The sequence below is a fragment of the Lissotriton vulgaris genome, chromosome 3_2 (assembly GCF_964263255.1).
Source record: "Lissotriton vulgaris chromosome 3_2, aLisVul1.2, whole genome shotgun sequence".
In the NCBI taxonomy this organism is placed as follows: Eukaryota; Metazoa; Chordata; class Amphibia; order Caudata; family Salamandridae; genus Lissotriton; species Lissotriton vulgaris.
Window position 1 is genome coordinate 90,130,762 of NC_141690.1, and position 16,771 is coordinate 90,147,532.

The 16,771-nt window shown below is 40.4% G+C and overlaps 1 protein-coding gene across 1 annotated transcript in view; it reads left to right on the top strand.

Annotated features, from left to right (window-relative positions):
* The window catches only part of KCNIP4 (potassium voltage-gated channel interacting protein 4), a 1,100,610-nt gene that overhangs the window by 834,983 nt on the left and 248,856 nt on the right, over positions 1–16,771 (top strand). Inside the window, exon 4 of the mRNA XM_086964441.1 lies at positions 9,132–9,202. Coding sequence (XP_086820567.1) covers positions 9,132–9,202 — 71 coding nt within the window. The remainder of the gene's footprint in view (positions 1–9,131; positions 9,203–16,771) is intronic.

Sequence of the window (16,771 nt, forward strand, 5' to 3'; positions counted from 1 at the left end):
GCCAATGGAGCTGTCAAACCACCTTGGATATTGGTTCGAACTTGGGGGTGGCTGACAGAATTCCGGCTGCTGCGTTCTGCACCAGTTGCAACTTATTTAGGACTCTTTCCTGAGAATTGATAAGTAGACCATTACAATAGTAAGCCTTTGACATAACCAATGTACTAATGAGAGTCCTCCCAGCGCTGACTGGGAGAAAAGGTAGAAGTTTTTTTTATCATCCTGATGACATGGAAGGAAGAAGAGGCAACTGGGTTGGCGTGGTATATAAATTACAGCTTGTCGTCAAACATAACACCCAGATTTCTGACCTTTGTGACAGGGGACGGAGGTAAGCCTAGCTTAGCTGGCCACCAAGTGGGGGACCAACTAGGGGAGAGATTCCCAAAGGTCATCACCTCCGTCTTGTCTGAGTTTAATTTGAGGCAGTTGTTTGCCATCCATGCACTAATGGCTAGTATTCCCTCTTGAAAGTTTGCTGCAACTGCCCCTCTGTTATTGTGTACCGCTCGGACCAGTTGTGTATCATCGGCGTATGCCGTTAGGCCCATATTGTGGGATTTGATGACCCTCGCCAAGTCTGACACGCAGATATTAAACAAGGTCGGACTCAGCGATGAACCTTGCGGCATACCACGTGGGAGTGCAAATGGTGTGGATCCGAAGTCGCAGAGAGTCACTAGTTGAGTCTGATTAGAAAGAAAGGAGGCCAGGAGGGCCTTGGCCCTATGTCTGGTGCCGATGGCTGAGACACAGTTGATTAGGGTTGCGTGGTCGACCGCGTTGAATGCTGCTGAAAGATCCAACAGCACCAGGACCGCGGCACCCCCACAATCAAGTATCATCCTGATTTCATCGGATGCCTTGATGAGAGCTGTTTCAGTGCCATGGCCCTCTCTGAAACCAAATTGGGTGTCATCTAGTAAGTTATTTTGGTCAATAAAATGGGCAAGCTGAGTGTTCATGACCTTCTCAATTTTTTTTGCATGGAATGGGAGACATGCAACTGGTCTGTAGTTTTTGGTCTCTGTGGGGTCGAGGATATTCTTCTTTAGTAACGACTGAGGAAGGCCTTTTTCCAGATGGAAGGGTAAGTGCTTGCCCTGAACATCAAGTAATAGATCTTTGCTAGGTTGGGGCCTATGATGTCGGGAATCAATTTTAAAATGGATGGAGGGCAGGGGTTATTGGGGGATCCGGATTTGACAGTGGAGATTAGGTCAATGATCTGTTCCTGAGAGACTTGGCTAAATTCCGAGAGATTAGGAGTAATTTTATTATCAATGGGGCTGTCTTCGGGGGTTGGGAGAGTTTTTATCATCGCTAGGGGTGTCAGTCGGATTGTCCATCTTGGGATGGGCTGAAAGATTGGCGTAGATATGGCTAACCTTTTCTTCGAAAAAAACTAGCAAGAGAGTTGCAGAGAGTTGGGTGGCGATTGTGCAGGAGTTGGTCCCTGGTCCTGATAACTTGGTCACTACGTGGAAGAGCTGTTTAACAGAGTCTTGTGCTGTTTCAGTTTGTTTGAAGTAGTAATTACTTTTCTCAGTGATTAAGAGGAGTTTATATTTAGTCATTGCCTCCCTGTAGCAGGATTTTTCTGCAAGGTTGTAATCTCGATGCCAGCGTCTTTCTTGATTCCTGCACCTTTGTTTCTCGAGTCTTAGTGTGTCAGAGAACCAAGGGGCAGATGGGATTTTTCTATTTTTGAAAGCATTTTTAAATGGGACAAAGATGTTAAGTGCATTGTGGAGCGATTTTGTGTAGTTAATGGCCGCCAGTTCAGGTTCTTGCAGCAGGTCTTGCTGGATGGATAGCAAGTGAGATTTGAGGACATAGGGTGCAATGCTACCCCTCGCCTTGAACTGCTCAGGGGAAGAGGGCTCGCATGACGGGGGGTGTTCTTCTCTGTCTGAATGTCGAAGAGAACCGCACAGTGGTCCGTCCAGGGTAGTGGGAGGACGTTCTCTAGAGAGATTTGCTGGTTGTTGGAGAACAACCTGTCCAGCGTGTGGCCGACAGAGAGAGAGAGGTCAACCGCCTCTAGTTCTACTGTGAGGGCTGAGGTGTCCTGATCATCGTAGGCTTCAAGATGGAAATTGAAATATAAAATGTTGACCAGGGGGAGATCCACGCCTTGAATCAGCAACATCAACCAGAGTTTGGTTCTGTTCAATGAATCAAAGGTGGAGGATATATCCATGAAGGTCAAATATATGGGGGATCGCTTAGCCTTAGTATATTTGGTGATAGTCAAGGCCAGATTTAAACATTGTTCCTTTGTTCCTAATTTGGGTCAAAACCCAAACTGAAAAAGGGAGAGTATGTCAATATCAGTTGTCCATTTGACCAAATGGTCCTAGATAACTCTACCAATGATTTTGATGGTACTATCAATGAGCAAATTTGGTAGGTAGCACTTGGGAGACGATCGGTTACCCTTTTTTAATATGGGGGCAACAGTTGGTGAGGACCACGAGGGAGGGATGGAGTGTGATAGGGAAATATTAAAGATATTTGTAATTAACATATCAATTGAACAAGTTCGAGCCTATATTAGCCTATAGATATATGATTTCTTGCAGAATTGCACACATTACAACTTATACAAGAATACATAGTAATCATACCAAATAAATATTCAGATTCTAGGCTTCATAATCTATCTAGGCAGAACATGAAGCATATTATGTAAATGCCCTACAAATATAAAAATTATATTGACCTAAACAGGTAGCATTTTCCTTAGAAGTAGTCATGTGTTACAGTTTAATTTAGTTGTTCTAAACTGAATCCTGCCCATCTCTGTATTATAAAACATCAGTATCACCTCCCTGCAGAAATTATTGATCTGCCTCAAAAATTGCTTTCATCAAATGCCTCTGCTGCATTACGTAGAGAGGACAAAACAATAAGAAATGTTTTCATACTTTTTCATCATATAAATGGAAGAACAGTTAACAGAGGTAGCTGTAGCTCAGTTTGAAATAAAGTCTCTTAACTGCAAGGTTAGATCAAGTTATGTTAGAGGTTTTTTGCCCACACTTAATTAATTCCAAACTCTAGCATATGTTTTATCCCAGTCAGATGCAACTCATGCTAAAAAGATAAAAGTTATTTCAGACTCTTTTAGGAATGAAGCAGCAGCAAGCTTTGTCCAAAGTAGGACCTGATAGTCAGGCCCTATGAGCTGAGTACTTCACAACACAATTGCAAAGTTGGCCAGGCAAAATCTTTTCCCCCAAAAAATGAATTTGTGGTGAGTTGTTCTGGCAATCTTTAGACAGCCTCACAGCTCTGCTCTGTGCCATGGTCTTTTTTGAGATTTGGCCCAAAAACTCAGATATCGCTCCACCCCATACCATGTGATTGTTAACATAAAATACATTTTCCAACTACAAGAGTTAAAAGCTAGTTGGTCAAAGATTTTCCTTCATTTTAATAGGATCTGTCAATTCCTAATTGCAACTTTAGTTAAAACGTTTTATGGAGATCATATCTCCTATTGACTACTCATATTAAACTAACTATTATTTCAATAGATGGTCCTCGCCATAAGGACTGCATCATCTGCAGGCAAGAAATTAGAACCCTGCTTGTGGCCTGCCTGATAGACTACAGAATATGAATTTTATCCAATTGTACTTGAACACTATGGGCCAATAACTTACTAAAGATTTTATCATGTCCCAGTTGTAAAGAAGTACCCATTGGGGGAAGTTCCTTTATGTTTTTTTGGTACCCAATACAGGGAAAGACTAAGGTGGTGTTTTGCAAAAGCTTGAAAACTTGGTTATTTTTCCTGGTCCTTTGGGCTGCTTCATGCTTGATCACTGTAGTTAGACCTCCAGTGCTGGGACACTTCGGTCAAAGTAGCCGTGTCCTATATAAAACATTTTATATTATTATTATTATTATTATTATTATTTTATTGTCATTATAAGCATCATCAAACAGAGAGATTGTTGAATAGTTCCCTGAGCACATAAGGCCTTCCTTTTTGAAGGTCTGTACAATTGTGAAATTAAGCCATGATAACAAAACAGAGTGCGACTGGAGAATCTTGTGAAACAACGCAGCTGTAGAGGATCTCCATAAATTTATCGCTAGCACCTTCCTACTCTTTTGATGATTTACTAACAATTGGATCTATTGTGAAGTAAGTTTTTTCTTTTATAAACAGAAATAGGGGGTAGCTCTATTCACATAATAGTAAATGGTTCTCAAATGGTGTTGTGCCCAGACCCTTAACATATGGACATATGAAAGAAAGTCTGGATGAGATCAAGAATGTATTGCTATGCTCAATATTACAATATGTTCAATCATTCTTCCGTTAGTCAGTGTTCTAGACCAAAGTATTATTTTTACTAAAGCTGGACTGACCTTAAAATTTGCTTTATCATACTGTACAATCACCGGTTAATAAGGTGCTATATACCAGATGACAGAATCATAGTGAGCAATCCTGGACAGTCCACAAAGGAAGCATCAGTCTGCATCTTTACCAGCTCTCAGTTTAATGCATTGTTTTAATATATTTGAAATGTATTATACAACACAACATTGAATATAAATAAGATGAGCTATTGGTGGGATAGCATCCAGTACTCCTCCAAGACAAAAAGGAATTTCTATTTCATTCTAATGGACAGTCTTTACACATTGACCCACACAGGAAAAATGGAAAGTAGGAATGACATAGCAGGGACCACTCTAAATAAGGGAACCCATTTGATCGTATCAGAGTCCACCAACAGGGTTTTCCTAACAACCGAAATGGGGGTGGCTCTGCCCACCACAAACACTGTACATGTGGAAGGGCATTTGAGAGACGTGCATTACAACAGCTATTTGTCTGGAAGGGGAGAATTAAGAGATTGCAAAAAGAAAACAGGGGAGAGTTAAAGTGTGTAAAAAGCAAAAACTTAGAGGAAAGACCAAATGAAGAGTTAATCATTAGGAACACATAGTTCGAGAATAAAAACAGGAGAAAGTACACGTGAGAGCAAGAGACCTAGAAGTATTGGACATAGATTACATAGTACAATTTAAAACATTATTGTCCCGATTGCAGGTTGAGGAAAGAGGAATTTCATTTCACTCGATTATGTGTGGACCTTTGTTCCCTCACCTAAATTTAAGAAGTATCGGAACAATGGACCTAATTTTACTGGATGGAAAATTGACTGGTAAATTTGCTTGTGGAATAGACTGAAATATAGCTCAGTGACATTCCCTGGCTCTGCCCTCCCCTTCCAAGGTACAAGAAAAGGATGTAATAATGCTCCCCAGCCAAGCAATTCCCACTCCTTCCATTTCCCACCTCCTTACCCACCAGCCTGAACCATTTAACTGCGCAGTTGGGAAATATGAGTATGTGTCCCCTCGTAACAGTGAATGCAGTGAGGCATTCTGTCTGGTTAAACCAAGCTATACAGCCATTCTACATTCCATCGGGATTAACTCATATTTGAATAGGACTGTCAGGGTGTTACAGAACAGTATCTGTTTTGACAGGTGCAGAGTTACCAAACCAACATTATTGTTCAACTCCGAATCCGAGCCTAAATGTTAAAGAAAAATAAAAGGAGGAATAGCTGATGTAACTGTGAATCAGACAGACATGTTGGAAAACATGTTGCCTATAGTTCCTAAAAGAGAACTAAGTCACAAATACCAAAATGTAATCAACCAGTTCTACATCAAAGAAGGAAAGTCCAAGGCATTCCTATGTTACTCTGAGCATAGTTAGGTTAGAAGTCTTTTAAAGGCTCACTAAGGACAAAGCCATTAGTCTAGAAAAGAGCTTCCCAAAACCTTTTAGAACCATGACCCAATTTCTGAACTACAAACTTTTGCGACCCGCCTAGGTTTAACAGACGTGGCAGGGCAGTTTTTTAATGTAATAGTAGACATGCTTTCAAATGCTGTGAATTACAAAACTAGCATACTATTTAAAATGTGTGGGTTCCTCTTTAACAGCAATTCTTTGTGAATGTCACAACCTTCGCCATGCCCTTTGACATGTCTTTATCAGACTATGGCCAAGACATCGATCTGCCCATAAAATTGGCAGATAGTGAATTGCACTGGAGCTGGAAAACTACTCAGATTGAGGACTTGAACTTGGCTCCCCCGATCAAGAGTTGGGAGTTCTGGCTATTAGGCCGCATCCATATTTCTTATTTTGTGTGTTAAGTGGGATGACTGGGTATGATTACATATACGGAGCATACTCCCTGTTGAAATGACTTAGTGAAGTGAAAAACACTGGAACGTTCACCCAGAGTCTTGGGAACACTTGCAAGGGTTTGTTTTAAAACAGAATTTATGGTCAGATTTCAGCACCTTTGTGGCATTGAAACTGTAAACATTTTCAGAGTGAGGGTGCTGACATCAATGTTACATCGCTGGAATCATAGCTATTGTGAATAATTCTAGCTTTCCACAAAGTGTGGCAAATATATTCAGCAGGAGAGTTGTAAGGGTGTTGTATGTCACAATTGGTGCATTTTGCAGCACACTGTTGCAAATATATCACTAAAGTATCACTTCAAAATTACAAAAAAGGTGTGTTGTTGTTTCCTTCCTAACTGCTGATCTATTATAAAATGAAGTTAATAGTTATTTTCATTTTTTATTGTGTGGTTCATAAATATATATTTTACACTCTTCCTTTAACACTCCATGTACCCCAGCAAGATTGTCACATAGTTCACATAACAATTCCTCTCACTTTGAAGTCAGAGAAAGAAAAACAATATGTATTATTTTGTCAGACATTATAGCCTGATATTTGACCTCTGTCTTTGAAGCATAGCAAATGGGACAAGATAAAGACAACATCGAAAGGCGTCTTTATTTATTGTTCTCTCACGACCCACCAGCAATCGACTGAATTACAGCAGGCTTTTACAGGTGTGCTCTGTTAGGTCCATGAAGACAGCTTACAGAGAAAGGTCCGGTGCAAGGCACATTTATGCAGGACTTGTACTAAATACTAAAACAACCTCCAAGTACAACCCCTCCCCAAAAGATCTAACCAACTAGAAAATAAAGAGTTGTCTTGACTATGCTTTTCAAAATACATTCGTATTTTTATGAAGAAGCTCCTCTCTTCAGTGATAAAAATGGTATGTGATCTTACACAATTAGGCAGTGGCTTAAAAAGAAGCATGCTTATCCTTTTACAATTGGCCCATTGTTTCATCTGAAGGGTTTTGAAGAAGTTACAGATCTGATTTATTTCAATGGAACAGATGGGGGATATTGTTTTAAGTTATGTCTAATGCTAAACAGGACAAAATGAGTGCTTTGACACTCCAGATGGTCATAAACCAAGGTAGCACATAATGAAATAAAAAATAAATTGGACTTTTGGAAAAAATCTGAAGAATGGCCAAATCCTCAATCAGAGATTATTAAAGATAAATGGAAGGATGTATCATTCAAGCTACTAACACTAACTTTAATGCATAGGTAAATATTACTATCAATATCCATAAGTGTGCTAGGAAACTAACGTGTGTTCATTGAAATAGAAAATGCTTTTTAGAATATATTAGTCATTGAAAAACGTTAGGACTGGCAGTCTCATGTTTTTGTTATAGTTGCGCGCTGGCTAGGGTACTTTAAGATATGTTCTAGTTGTCCTCTAAGGTTTATGGATTTTAGAAAAAAGTGAATGGAAGAATAGAAATGATTATGAGTAAGTAAAGTTAGATACATGGTTAGCTATGTTAGGATGCACATGTAAATTCTTGAGACTGGCAAAAGATGAGAAAGTGAGAGTGCTTAGAGCTGTGTTTTCAACTGAACTTCCAGTACTAGATTTATTTTAATATATGGTCAATATCATCTACTCCCTTCCTTTCCATCCCATAATTTTTAGCCTGTCTTCATTTCTAGTGCTTATGCAACTCCTTTCCTCAGAAGACCCTTCTTTAAGTAGCTTATGTGCAATGGAAAAATGAATGCACCAATGTATGTTTGATCGCTTGTTGGAATAAACAATTGATAGATATCTACATAATGAATGTCTATAAGTGGATTACATTTGTATAACGCATTTACATTGCTGCTCAGTACAATGACATTGATGTTAGTATTGTATTAAATTAAAAAGATAAAAGCTGGGATGAAGGAGGGTATTGGGTGTTAAGCCAGGCATGGGGTAAAATGATCAATAGTGGTCAAGTAACCAAATAGGAAAAAATGGTGCAGAAACAATAATGAGATGGTTTGAATATGAAACAGTGAGACGTGTAGACTAGATTTCAACAATAAACATCAATATACAGATGGCACAGTTCTGGGAGAGAATAATAATAATGTGATTTAGCATGGGCACAGAGAAGGCAAAGTTAAATGATTGATGTGGGCAAAAGCAATAATTAGGGAAGAAGTAATGAAAAGGCTGAGGGGTAACAACTAAATAAGTATAAAGAGAAGAGCAAAAACAGAAGCAAGATCACTATTTCATAAAAGCCAGGCCCTTAATATCCTTAACTGTGTTGGTATTCTTTGGTCCTTACAGCTACAATTCTCCAATGTTGTCTTGGTAAGTGGAAATACCTCTTGAGCTTGTCTACAAAGAGGACCAGAGTGTGCCAGTGACACAGAAGCCATACTGTATTTTACGTTCCTGATGCATCTCCCCTGCCTCCATGTCTAAACGCCCTCTTTAATGTCTAGTGAGATTTCTCTTTTGGGAATCTCAACCTTCACATAATGCTTTGAGGTTGGCTCTCATTGGGCCCAGATTCCTGAGTGCCTCAAGGGAGCTGCTCAATGGAGTGAGTTATCTACTTCCAAAGCACTAACTGAATAACTGATTAAGAGAAATGTTAGTGATTGCTAATGGCTAGCAATGTTAAGTCACTGCAAGCTCTTTGTTCTTCAATTCTTCTGTTTTTAATTAGTTGCAATATACGGTTAAAGCTTTGAGTTAGTATTGTAGAGCTACAAAGTCCTAAGATTAATCCATCTTTATTATGCACCCAAAATGTCTAGTAAATCTGTAAATGTATCGATATATACACATACATTCCAAAATTCTTCATGAAACATAGCAATACAATAATTAATGTACCAAAACCTAAAAATGAAATATGTATTTTTATTTTCAGATTCCACAACATATGCACACTTTCTTTTTAATGCCTTTGATACGGCTCAAAGTGGAACTGTGAGCTTTGAGGTATGTTGAGAATTGTGTTATTAGTAAAAATTCATTTTGTGGCATAGTGATATCTTCCTGTTAAATCATTATGGACTTAATTTCAGTTTTATAAAGAAATATAGTAATTTTAGTAAATAGAATATTTTGCTTTCTTCAATCCAAGGTTGTAGTAAAGTGCACATGTTTGATTAGTAATCACCTACTCTAACAAATTGTACACCCTGCAGATAACAATACAACTTAAATAGTTTGCAAAGTTGAAAAATACATCTGCTCAAATAGTAGTGTTAGCATACATTTAATGCTTCACAACAATAACCAGAGCATGTGTAATGTTCATGGTAAATTATCCTATAAGCAACAGTCACATTCATGCATGTTATGTTATGTTATGTTGTATTATGTTATGTTATGGTATGGTATGGTATGGTATGGTATGGTATGGTATGGTATGTTCTGTTGTGTTATGTTATGTTATGTTGTATTAATGACATTTAGTATAGCGCAATGACTCACCCCCCGAAGGAGTATCTTGCGCTTAAAATAGTCAGGACAGAATGGCAAGTTATAAACAGGCAGGTTTTAAGATGTTTTATCAAATTTATAACTTTAACGCAAGAGCTACTGTACAAGGGAAGCCTGTACCGATGGTAAGGGGCAAGGTAGAAAAAGGATTGACTGCTGTATCTGGACATACGGACGCGCTGGGGACACAGTCACAGTTTGCCTTTAGTTCTCAAGTTTCTGCTAGGACAATAGTAAGTGAGTTTCTCTTGTAGGTGAGGGAAATTACCTTTAAAATAAACATTCGACTCATGATAGAATTGCACTATAGAATGCGTTTGAACTGCTATAGAAATATTTTTAAATAGAAAATGACACGCAGAAAAATGTTGCCTGTTTTGGTACATTAAAGAATCATATTCAAATGTATTATTAATTTAGTAAATTATTCCTAGACTAATCATATATAGGAGAAAGGTGTAGTACATAAATGTATGCAAAATAATATAGAATACTTTTTTTGAACAAAGCTATCATTCTTAAATGTGCCTAAAGGCCTTTCAACATAGCTTAACACACATTATGTAGAACATTTGTGCCTAGCACCAGGATCTTGCTGGAGAATGTGCTGACATCAAATCCCTGTTCCTTTAACTCCCTCACACCATGATTAAGTCACTTTTTTAATACAATGACCTGCTTTGACTACTTGAATGAATACTGATTTAGATATATTTTAAGAATGTCTTACAGAATTTTATTGCTAATTTTGTTTATCATATTTGACTTGCTTTAAATTCACAATGGATATAGAGCGCATCTTTTAGCTTTGGTAAGAAGTTTCTCTTGAGGACTTTCCTCCATGTAACAAAGTCTTGAAACAATGTTTTAAACAATATTGATGCAAATGTTTACTGTGGGAATTGAGAGGAGAAGCACCGGGAGCTGATGACACCAACAGACAAGCGGTTTCCATTGGAGGAGGAGTGTTAACACCTAGCTAATATCGATACATTATTATGGGGTTTTATATTAATAAGTGTTCCTATCTTGTTAGGAGAAAAGAGATGAGGGGAAGAAAAAGAATCGGATGAGAAGAAGACTCTGACCCAGATTTCCTTATCCTGCCTGTGTGACTCTTCTACTGAAGAGTGGCTTCCTTACTTTTGTTACTAACAACTGCTAAAGGTGACTTTATTTTTCCTTCAGTTAAAGACTCTCTTTGAATAATGCTACTGCAAAGATCAATCTATTAAACAGTTGCTGCGGCAGCTGTAAGGAGCTTGGCTGAGTTTCTAGAACCACTCTTTTTGGGTCGTTCTTTTCATATTCTGAATCTTGCTCTTTTTTAAAAAGAACAGTTCATTGGTTCTGCTTAGGGTAGATTAGGCTCCTTAACTAATTTAGTGACAATTGTCTTTATAGAACATCTTGTATTGATTTATGCTGACACCAATCAAATTTCGATGGCCTTTCTGTAATCCGACAAATCTGAATAAAGACAACAAAAATGATACTAACTCTTTAAGATAAATAAAGGTGTTGAAAACTTCACCAACCTCTCATCATTGACTGAACATTGTTGATGATGTAAGCAAAGTTTGTGATGTTTTTCTACCTCGGTTCTAAGACTGCGGCAAAGTCCACCAACCTTTTCATGAGGATTTCCCAAGGGACGAAGTCTGAAAGTTGGATGTTTAGACATAGATTCAATCCTTGGCTAATCCTCAGGCTCCCGCAGTTTCTGGTAGCAGAGAAAGTGGTTAACACCCTCAACGGAGCATTAAAATGAGTAGACAACCTATAAAAAGTAATCCCTCTTTCCAGTTTCCAGATCCAGGCGGTGTGTCAAAGCAGTTTCCAAATGCAGTTGTAGTTTGGCGGTTGTGGTTTTGATGGTGTGAGTATTATTAGGGTGAAAATGTTGCGGTGTGAGTGTAGTGGTTCTATGTGTTTTTCTTGCAGGATGTATGGAAGAATGATGAGAAATATCAAAGAGTTGTTTTAAGAGGAGACGTTGATTTCAGGCTCACTGAAGTCGAAAGATTCCAGGGTAATAACAAATGTTACAGTCTTCTTTGCAGGAGAAGTTGATGTGGAGTGTGAGTACCATCACTTCCATTGGTAACGTTAGGGACAAGCTGTTGTGTTTGATTAATCCCTGTTAATGTTAGTGGAGCCTTATTGCGCAAACAGGTGAAGCTGCATTCATTTGTGTGAATTTTTGCTAGTCGAGAAGTCACATGCGAGTGTAGAATATTGTTGGGTGATTGAGATACTTAATTTTCCTTAGAAGAGGAAGCAAGATGTTATTTAAGAGGTTATTTGAAGAGTGAGTCATATGTCACAGTGTTTCATACTTGGATTGGAAAGTTGGTGTACTTTTGTGTGGTTATTGGTTAGAAGGTTTCCTGTGCCGAATTGTGATTGGATATTGTTGATTTGACTTCCTCTTTCTGATTTGGTAAAGTATATAAGCTGTCTTTTAATTAGTGAACAAAATTTGACGTATACATAAGAGAATCAAAATATTTGCATTTGAGTGAAAATTTGGAAGATTCAACTGTCACTAAGAAATGTTTTAAGGCTTTTAAGAAATTTCTTAGGGGTGATGTCACTATTCCTGTATGAAAGCGTGAAGAGACACTCCTGAGGGTATCCCGACATATTTTATGACTACCTAACATGGATTAAATTCATGTCTATTGCTAAAACAATGGGAAAGAATTACAGAAAATTAGAGTGCTTTAAGATTTCTGAGGTATGGGGCATTTAACACCAGAACCCTGGATCATTTGTAAGAACATTTGTACGCGATGAAGCCACCACCTTGACCCATGCAATATGAAGCTTTTAATGCTTGGGGAAACATTGTGAGGGAAAAAGAGAAGGAGACATATCAGAGAAGGACATGGGGAGCAATGAAAAATTATGCAAATGCCCTATGGGAGGAAGAACAGTGCAGATGGAGGAAGGCAATTATTGAAGGAATTAGATTATATCTGTTTTTTTCTTTAGAGGGTACAAGAAAGAGTAAGGATGTGGTAAGCAAGATACTGATTCAGGAGATAAGATATTAGAACAAATGTTGTCTTCCTGATCACCACCACCTGTAAAATATACTGTCCCAGGAAAGACGAGTGCAAGTGCTAGTCAAACTGTAGCTACAGATCTACTGGATTCAGATACACCTCCCATGAACAACCACTACAGGTTTTCCAAATTCCTCCACCAGCTTTGAGAAGGCCAATAGGTGTGATTCCTATTGATACTGCACCACTACAAATTGAGAGAAGACCATAGGTCTTCACAGCACCGGTTGCTAGAAATGTACAGACCATCCAAAATAAAGAGTAAGTTCTGTGGAGAACCCCACAAAATTTGCAGGATCTAGTAGATAGAGGAGGAACCCGAGCCATTAAGACTCCTTTTGCTTCAAATTAACTGCCTGGTAATGAAGATGGAGGTTTACCAGCATGGCTTAAAGCACTTACAGAGGAGAGAATTGCAGATGCCACATAGCCCCCATAAGAGTTAAAGACAAGAAAAGAAAAATCATTGGACAGTCCTAAATTAAAAATAGAAATGAAAGAATTAATCACGAGTTGCCTGGAGTATGATCACCTGGATCAGTATCAGAGACATGAGTTAACTTACCTGTGTAAGGAGATTACTCTGAGAGCTGCCATGATACATGACACGTTGTCAGGGATAGCAAAGAAGAATGATGTGGATCTTTTTAATAATGTGAATATAGTGAGTATAAATTGTAGCTATAGAGTCAAGTTGGATTATAAAGCAATAGAAAACATAAGGATTACAGGAATGCATTTGAATGTTACTAAATTATTTAAATGCATACACAATGGAAGAATGTAGAAAAGTTGGCACTTAGGCGGACAAAGAAACACAAAAAGAAAAACAGAGAGGCCGAGGAAAAACTAGATGGGGTGGATGAGGCAGCAGCATATCGATTGAGGGAAGTAGTTAGAGGTACCTATGTACATGTTCCATGGAGTACAAGTAATTTGCCAGCATTCACAAACATGTTTTTAAAATTGAGAGACAAACCAGTACGGTGGTATGCACAAGTGGAAAGGTTCAGAAAGATTTCAAAATTGTTATCAAGAGACCTAAATATGTTTCTTGACATTGTGGTACCAGCTGATTTGTGGGCAGAATGTAAGGTAGCAGTGCAGTGGCCAAAGGCAGAACTACACAAGAAAGAGAGGAACTGGTGCACCGTCTTCATCAATAAAGCCATTATGAACTTCATAAAAGGAAAAATATATCCCTGAGATACAGATTGGTTAAAAAAATAGCAAATGGACATGATTACCATGAAAGGTTGTTGCAGGTGTTTAAACATCAGTGTGGGTGTGAATGTCCTGAAGAAAAGGATATGGGGATTTTTGTGCCTCAGTTTGTTCTAGGATTGAAACCTGAAATCAGTGCTCATATTATTCAAAGTGTTATCTGCTGGCAGACATAGGCACTAGACGAGATCTTGCATTATGTAAAATATTCCAGTGATGATTCATGTTGGGTCAGACTTGGTTGGCTTAGAAAGTCTTCCAGAATCCTTCTTTTGTAGGAAATCAGGAAAATATGCAGGGAATGGTTGTACCACAAGCTGCATTAACAGAAAGTCTGAATGGAATGTGAATGCCCCACGGCAAGTTCAAGTTCATGCATTTGTAGAGCGCACTACTCACCCAGAGGGTCTCAAGGCGCTGGGGGAAGGGGTTCATTATTTGTCGAACAGCCAGGTTTTAAGTTCTTTTCTGAAAGAGAGGTGGTTCTGGGTAAGGCGGAGGTGGGTGGGGAGTGAGTTCCAGGCCTTGGCAGCCAGGAAGGAGAAGGATCTGCCACCCATGGTGGATTTCCGGATGCGTGGGACTGCGGCGAGGGCATGATTGGACGATCTCAGTTGGCGGGTGGGTTTGTAGAAGGACAGTCGAGTGTTGAGGCATTCGGGTCCTAGATTGTAGAGGGCTTTGTGTGCGTGGGTGAGAAGGCGGAAAGTAATTCTTTTGTTAACGGGGAGCCAGTGGAGGTCTTTTAGATGTTCGGTGATGTGATCTTGGCGTGGGATGTCTAATATGAGTCTCGCTGACGCGTTTTGGATGCGCTGGAGTTTTTTCTGTAATTTTGCTGTGGTTCCAGCGTAAAGTGTGTTGCCATAATCCAGTCGACAGTGCGTGGGTGACAGTCTTTCTTGTCTCGAGGCGGATCCAGCGGAAGATCTTTTTGAGAATGCGAAGTATGTTGAAGCAGGAGGACGAGACGGCGTTGACTTGTCTGGACATCGAGAGGGAGGAGTCTAGGATGAAGCCAAGGTTACGTGCATGGTCAGTGGGTGTGGGTGCTGCGCCCAGCGCGGAAGGCCACCAGGAGTCATCCCAAGCTGAGGGGGAAGATCCTAGGATGAGTACTTCTGTTTTGTCTGAGTTGAGTTTTAGGCGGCTGTGTTTCATCCATTCGGCTACTTCTTTCATGCCATCGTGAAGATTGGTTTTGGCGGTGTTGGGGTCTTTGGTGAGGAGAGGATTAACTGGGTGTCGTCGGCGTAAGAAATGATGTTGAGGTTGTGTTGACGCGCGATGGAGGCGAGAGGACTCATGTAGACGTTGAAGAGGGTGGGACTGAGTGAGGATCCTTGAGGTATGCCGCAGATGACTTCGGTGGCCTCTGAGTAGAATGGGGGAAGTCGGACTCTTTGAGTTCTCCCAGCAAGGAATGAGGTGATCCAGTCCAAGGCTTTTCCTTGTATGCCGATGCTGCTGAGGCGATGTATAAGGGTGCAATGGCAGACTGTGTCGAAAGCGGCGGATAGGTCGAGTAGGATGAGGGCCACTGTTTCTCCATTGTCCAGGAGTGTTCGGATGTCGTCGGTCGCTGCAATGAGGGCGGTTTCGGTGCTGTGTTTGGCTCGAAATCCAGATTGAGATGGATCAAGGGAGTTGTTGGATTCAAGGAAGGCGGCGAGCTGGCTGTTGACGGCTTTCTCGATGACTTTGGCTGGGAATGGGAGGAGGGATATGGGTCGGTAGTTTTTAAGTTCAGAGGGGTCGGCTGTAGGTTTCTTTAGAAGGGCGCTGAGTTCGGCGTGTTTCCAGCTTTCTGGAAAGGTGGCAGAGTTGAACGAGCAGTTGATGACATCACGGAGATGGGGTGCGATGATGGAGTCAGCTTTGTTGAAGATGTGGTGGGGGCAGGGGTCAGTGGGCGAGCCAGAGTGGATTGAGTTCATGAGGCGAATGGTGTCTTCAGTGGTAATTGGGTTCCAAGCGCTGAGGTTGTTAGTTGGCGGAGTAGTATCTGAGGGGGGTGGGGAGGGTTGATCGTTGGGAGAATTCTCGAAGCTGTTGTGGATGTCGGCAATTTTGTTGTAGAAGAAGGAGGATAACGCGTCGCAGAGGTCTTGGGAGGGAGTGATGTCGTTAGATGCTGCGGTGGGGTTGGTGAATTCTTTGACGATGTTGAAGAGTTCCTTGCTGTTATGAGTGTTGTTGTCGAGACGGTCCTTGAATGTTGATTTCTTAGCGGATCGAATCAGTTGGTGGTGTTTGTGGGTGGCTGACTTAAGGGAGGTCATGTTGTCTGAGGTTGGGTTTTTTCTCCATATCTTCTCCAGAGTGCGGCAAAGCTTCTTGGATTTTTTAAGGTCATCATTGAACCAGGGAGCCTTTTTGCTGGCTGATTTGATCTGGTGCTTTTTCAAGGGGGCTAATTCGTCAGCGCTGTGGGTGATCCATTGCTTGAGATTGGTGGCCGCTTGGTTTGGGTCCAATGAGAGTGTGGGAGGGTTTCGGTTGAGTGATGTGAGGAGTTGGTCGGAAGTGATTTTGTTCCAGTTTCTCCGAGGAATAGGTTGTGGGCGGTTGTGGGTCAGGGTGGTTTTGTAGCTGAAGTGAACACAACTGTGGTCCGTCCAGTGGAGGGCTGTAGTGCGATTGAAGGAGATGTGTTTGCTGGAGATAAAGATAGGGTCGAGCATGTGTCCGGCTTCATGGGTGGGGGTGTCAATGAGTTGTTTGAGTCCGAGATTGGCCAGGTTGTCCAGAAGGGCGGTGGTGTTGT